At 55.9% G+C, this 5,263-nt stretch overlaps 1 protein-coding gene across 1 annotated transcript in view; it reads left to right on the top strand.

Moving 5' to 3' along the window:
* The first annotated feature begins 204 nt into the window (after positions 1-204).
* Positions 205-5,263, top strand: part of MEX3D (mex-3 RNA binding family member D) — a 20,556-nt gene continuing 15,497 nt past the window's right edge. The window contains exon 1 of the mRNA XM_025208336.1: positions 205-293. Within this exon, the coding sequence (XP_025064121.1) occupies positions 230-293 (64 nt within the window). The 5' untranslated portion in view covers positions 205-229. The remainder of the gene's footprint in view (positions 294-5,263) is intronic.

Here is a 5,263-nt window from a genome sequence, read left to right on the forward strand (position 1 = left end):
ACTGAAACCCGGCTCTCCTGACTTGCTGCTCTAGGGCATGTCTTCAGGCCAGGCTGTGGGTGTGGGGGATGAAACTCATGACTTGCCCAAGGCCAGAAGGAATCGTTTTGAGCAAGGGAAAGAATCGGGGATTTCATGTCTCCCAGTTCTCCCACTAAGCCACGCCTCTGTGTCCTATAATGGTTTCTTCTCCATTACAGTTCCCTGTACAGTCCCATGGCGTACAACCATGGCCACCTTGGTCCCCGAGACAGTTGTAACAAGGAAACGAGCTGTGACTTGGGAAACTTTGAGTGAGGATGAATGCACCTTTGGAGATCTCGGGTTGAATGGCAGCATGTGGGATGAAGTCCACTGGGCTGGAGCAACTAGTGGCCATCTCTGGCAGTCGTCACGCAGTCCAGAGGAGCGGGGCGGTTGTGTGCAGAGACTGCCCCGGCCTGGGCGTGTGGCAGAGTGTGGGGGTAGGCTGCAGGTCAGGACCGAGGAAGTTTGGCAGGACTTTCCATGCAAATGTCTTGGAGCAAGGCCTGCACCTTCCCGTGCATACAAACAGCAGCCAGCACATCAGGGAGACCCCACGCCACGGCTTGCCCAGTGCCTGGTTACTCAGCAGGCTGAAGCACTGAATAGACTGTATGTGCCAGCGCGCAGGATCCCAGCTTCCCCGGCAGACAGTGACAGGAGCCTTTGCTGTCAGGGCCGATGCATGACATATGCTGCTCGCTATGATTCCCCCCCCTCTTTTTCCTTGTCTGTTAACCCAGTTGTTCCCTGGAGCTAGTGGTGACCCTGCCAGGCTGGCCTCTGCTATGTAGAGCCAGCGTGTTCATTTTCCAACTACAACCAGCTCCATTCAGCTCGGCATAGAGGGTAATGAAGTGCTGAGCGAAACACTCCCCCTCCCGCCCCCCCCATCGCCTCATCCTAGCACAGCAGTGGGCTGGAGGGTGCTTGGTAATAGTATAAAATGGCTTTGTGTCTGCAGGGAGTGGGGATCGTGGGCTATTTCCTTCCCCTCCCATCTGACTCCTTAATGCTTTAAATGGCCCATGCTGCTACCACCAGGCAGCTGGGCCCAGAGGGATTCTGCTGTCATGCCTTTGCATGCAAGCCCATTCATGAATCTCGCTGTGGGAGGGGCTGCCTCAGTGCAGCGCCATGGGCATTAATTGCAGCAATGTGGTCTGATTTCTGAGCTGCAGAAGTGTAGTAGTATTAATAATGGAATCGGCATCGAAGACGGAGGGGAGTGTCTGAGCCAAGGAATCAACAGAGATTGCAGAATCGCGCTGGCTTCGTCGCTGCCAGCACCACATCAAGGTTGCTTCCCTCGCGTCCTGGCTTTGTCAGAGCATCTGGCAAAGACAGGCTTGTGACAGCCACCTCCCCTGGCAAGGCGGGGAGGGCTACCACAAGCTGGAGCAGGGGAGGGCTCCTGGGGCTTGTTCTCGGCTCCGACACCACGTCACTGCATGACCTTGGGCAAGTCACTGCCTCTCTCCATGACTTGGTTTCCCTGCCTGCTATCGGGGACAGCTCTTATCTCCCTAGAGAGCTGCTGTTTATATGGAGAGCTGGGACTTGGCAAGAAAGGTGAAACCAGCAGCTCTGACCCTGTATCGGGAGCTTGTTCTTTGTGAGCGTGCTGAGAGGCCTTCTCTCCACTCTGAAGCCAGTGCAGGTGCCCGTGGACTCTGCACTAACAGGACATTGCTCTCACCTGGGCCTGCTTCTGCTTTACTTGTCTCTGCTTGCTAAGCCCCGAGCCTGCCTCTAGTCTGTGCCCCAGCTCTGCTGCGGCAAACCCAAGGAGCACTCGATCATTTCCCTTTAGTTGCATCTGGACTTCCCTTCCCAGCTGCATGTGTCTCTTGGTCTGAGCAATTGGGCCTAAAACTCCCAAGCTCTGTTACATGGGTTGATCTAATCTCTGTAGCTTCCAGCTGCTAATTTTGCCTCTTATTCATACTTCTTCCTCTGGGGCCTTAGGCAAGCGGTACAGCCTCCCTGCCTCAGTTTCCACAATGGCCAGAGAAGCCACAGAGGTCCATACCATCTCTGCCTCTCCCAGTGGAGGGCAGAGAGGAAGGTGAATGAACTACTGCTTTGCAAAGCAGTTTGGAAGGAAAAGAGATGCAAAGTGGTATGACAGAGGTTCTATGAAGTGACAGAAGTGGTGTGTATTACCTTTTCCCCTTCTCGTGCCAGCACCAGCACCGCCTGGCAATACTGTCGTGCAGAAGATGTTGGGAGCTTTGTTGCGCGGGGTGGTGAAGCTGGGGGAGAGAGGGGCTTTGCCTCCTGCACTAGCCCTGAAGACGACATACCAGTGCAGGAGCTTTCCTGAGCCCTGGTCCTGCTGGCAGGATGAGAAGTACTGGCCACCCTGTGCCAAGGTGGCACTTCATTCCCAAGGACTCTCCCAGTGCGATTGACTCCTGAGATGAGCCTCCTCATACCTACACGTACAGCTCGAGAGAGGACTGTTGCAGCCTGTTCTGGCCTTGGTCTTCAGGGGCGCTGAGTGTAGGAACATGTTGCCACGCTCTGTGCAAGCCCTAGAGCCGTGGGGGAGCCTGGCGCCATGTAACATTGAGTGAAAGGAGTGTAAAATTGCGTAGAGCATCTTGGTCAGACTGAACGCAAGGAGCAGAGATACCCAAGTGCAAAGGCACCATGCGCTGGGTGGGATGGTCTTCTCCCCGCTTGGCTTCGTGGCCTAAGAGCTTGGAAGCCTGTTGCTTTGGGAGCTTGGTTGCTAGCAATTTGGAGCCCAGGGGAGGAGGTCCATCCTGTCCTGATACCCCTCCATCCTCTCTGCTAGCTCTGGTTTGCATTTGTGGAGTGGCTGCATGTGCTTGCACCAATGACACATGACCAAACCCCTGTGATAGCGATGGAAGGGTGCAGTAGCCCTGGTCTTCCTTGTGGCTGTGGGGCGACAGCAGGCTCCTTCTGTCGACAGAAGTAAGGGAAGCAGTGCAGAGGGTTAGGGCTAGGCTTGCAGAGGGAGTGCTAGCCAGTGACCTTGCTCTCCTGCCCTCTCCTCCCAGGATGAGGGGCCAGGGCCAGGTCTGAGCCTAGAACAATGAACTAGGAGGGGAACACAGCTCTGTGCTGCTAGTGCAAAAGGACTCTGGGGTTTAGAGCCACCCTGCACCCACCCATCTCCATGTCAAATTGGCTTGGAGCATTGGAGGGGCAATGTTTTTTATCCCAGGGGCCCTTGGAAATGAGGCATCGACTGTCCCCCAGTTCCTCACCACCCTCAGGAGCAGCTTAGAGGAGAGCATGCTTCTCAGATGTTAACATCTTGCCCATGATGTTCCCATCACATCATGCTGTCTGCACAGCGGGAGCCCCCTGCACTGTGTCCCATCTCTTGGGGCACTTTGCAGTGGGCAGCGGTGTGAACCTGGGGTCCTAGCCACCACTCCAGTGCCTGTCTTCTCCTTCTCTAGCTTCCTCTGCATATATTCTTCACTTCCTGTCCTAAGCTCCTAACAGTTTACAGCAAAGCTATGCGATTCCTGCCCCGGAAGTGGGGGAAGTTCATGAGTTGCTTATGCGGTGCCTACGCGTTGTTGTGTAGGTCAGCTGTAAAGTGCATTGGCCTCCTTTTGGGGTGAGATGGGATGAGCACGTAGCTATCGCATGGTGTCACAAGGGGACACACCCCTGTTGGGATGCAGCCAGTTGGCCCCAATGGCACTACGGGGATGAAAGCAGGGAGCCTGCCTGCCTGGCAGGGGGAAGCAAGGCAGGTAATATCCAGACGCCAGCAGGTGGTCAGGGCTTAGGAGGAGGGTTTCCGGAGAAATGTCCCACATAAGCCAGTCTGATGCTCCTAGAGTTATGTGCGGATATGGGTGTGGAGCCGGGCGTGGATGCTTGAGCTTTGTGCACAGGTCTCTGCCTCCCTCTCGATCCCTCTGGGCTGAGGGAGGCCTCCTGCCTGGGACTGCACGTGCTGAGCCCCATGGGACTGGAGCCTTTGGGCACCGTTCAGCACACGCTCACCTGCTGGCCTGAATCGGGGCCAAGGACCTTGTAAATCTCCAGAAGAGATGTACCCTGCAGCGGTTAGAGTTCAGGGACCCTCCTGGGTGCTGCTGATTTCCCTGCAAGGGGAGGGCTTGCTGCAGAAACAGAATACCCCTGGGCATGGCTCTTCTGGGGCCCAGGTGAGCAGCTTTGGTTTAAGCAGGAGCTTGCCTGCTTTCAACATACCAAGGTTTTTCCACTGGTAGCCAAGTCTGTGCCCCTCTCCCCTGCTCCAGGCTGAGCCGCGGCCCCTCCTGCAAGGCAGGTCCTGACAGTGCTCTGCGGCCTTTCTGACCCTGGCTATGGTATGACTTTCCTCTCTGCAGCCCCAGTAACCGCATCCCTCCCAGTCCCTTCCCAATCCCAGCTGGGGTGCTGGTGGGGGGGGTGTACAGTTCAGCCATTTTGTCACCTTTCTGACTCCTGCTTTAAGCACCCCCCCCCCGGACCACTCTGCTCCCTTTGGTTGCAGTTTTCCTGGGCCATTTTCCCCATCTGGTGGCTGCTGTCCCTCCCATGCTCCCTTCATACTTGCTGCCCTATTCCCCCATGGAGGGCTGAGACCCTTCCCCAGTATGGATGTTGTCATCCCAGCTGGTGAGGAGCATAACAGGCCCTGCAGCGGGCATGGTTTCCTCGGGTGCCAGGTGGGGGTGCCTCAGCACGTGGATGGATGCGAGACCAGCGAGCTGCATCCTGCACTATTGCCCTTTGCACAGCGGGACGCGCTGTAGTGAATTTGCAGTGCAGCATATGAATGTTGGTGGTGTCTAACCTCTGGGCGTTGCAGAAATCCGTATGCCAAGCTCCAGGTGGGTGCATGTTCCAGCTGCTCACCCCCTGCTGCCTAGTGCTTAGAGAAGAGAACATCCCAGCTGCCGCTTAGCATTGTGGCAGCTGCCTTTGGCCATTTCTTTGCTTTTCAGTAGAGCACCTCAGCATGGACATAGGTCCCATTGGAGGCCAAGACCTGGTGTGTTCACAGAAATTGTACCGGTGCCACTCTGTACTTCTGTTTCTTTGACTGATATCAGGGGCTTATTGCTTGCCAGAGTGACGGGAGCCCTAGGGCACCAGCGGTAACTCGGGAGTCAGTTGTCTCCTGTAGACTGTCCTCTTGGAGGAGCAAAGTCAGACACCTTCAGATCATGAGCAGAAGCATGTTAATGGCTGTGTTGCTGTAGCAGCGGTGACCCTGTCCCAGGTGGGTCATTCC

Source organism: Alligator sinensis, unplaced genomic scaffold (genome assembly GCF_000455745.1).
Source record: "Alligator sinensis unplaced genomic scaffold, ASM45574v1 scaffold103_1, whole genome shotgun sequence".
Lineage (NCBI taxonomy): Eukaryota > Metazoa > Chordata > Crocodylia > Alligatoridae > Alligator > Alligator sinensis.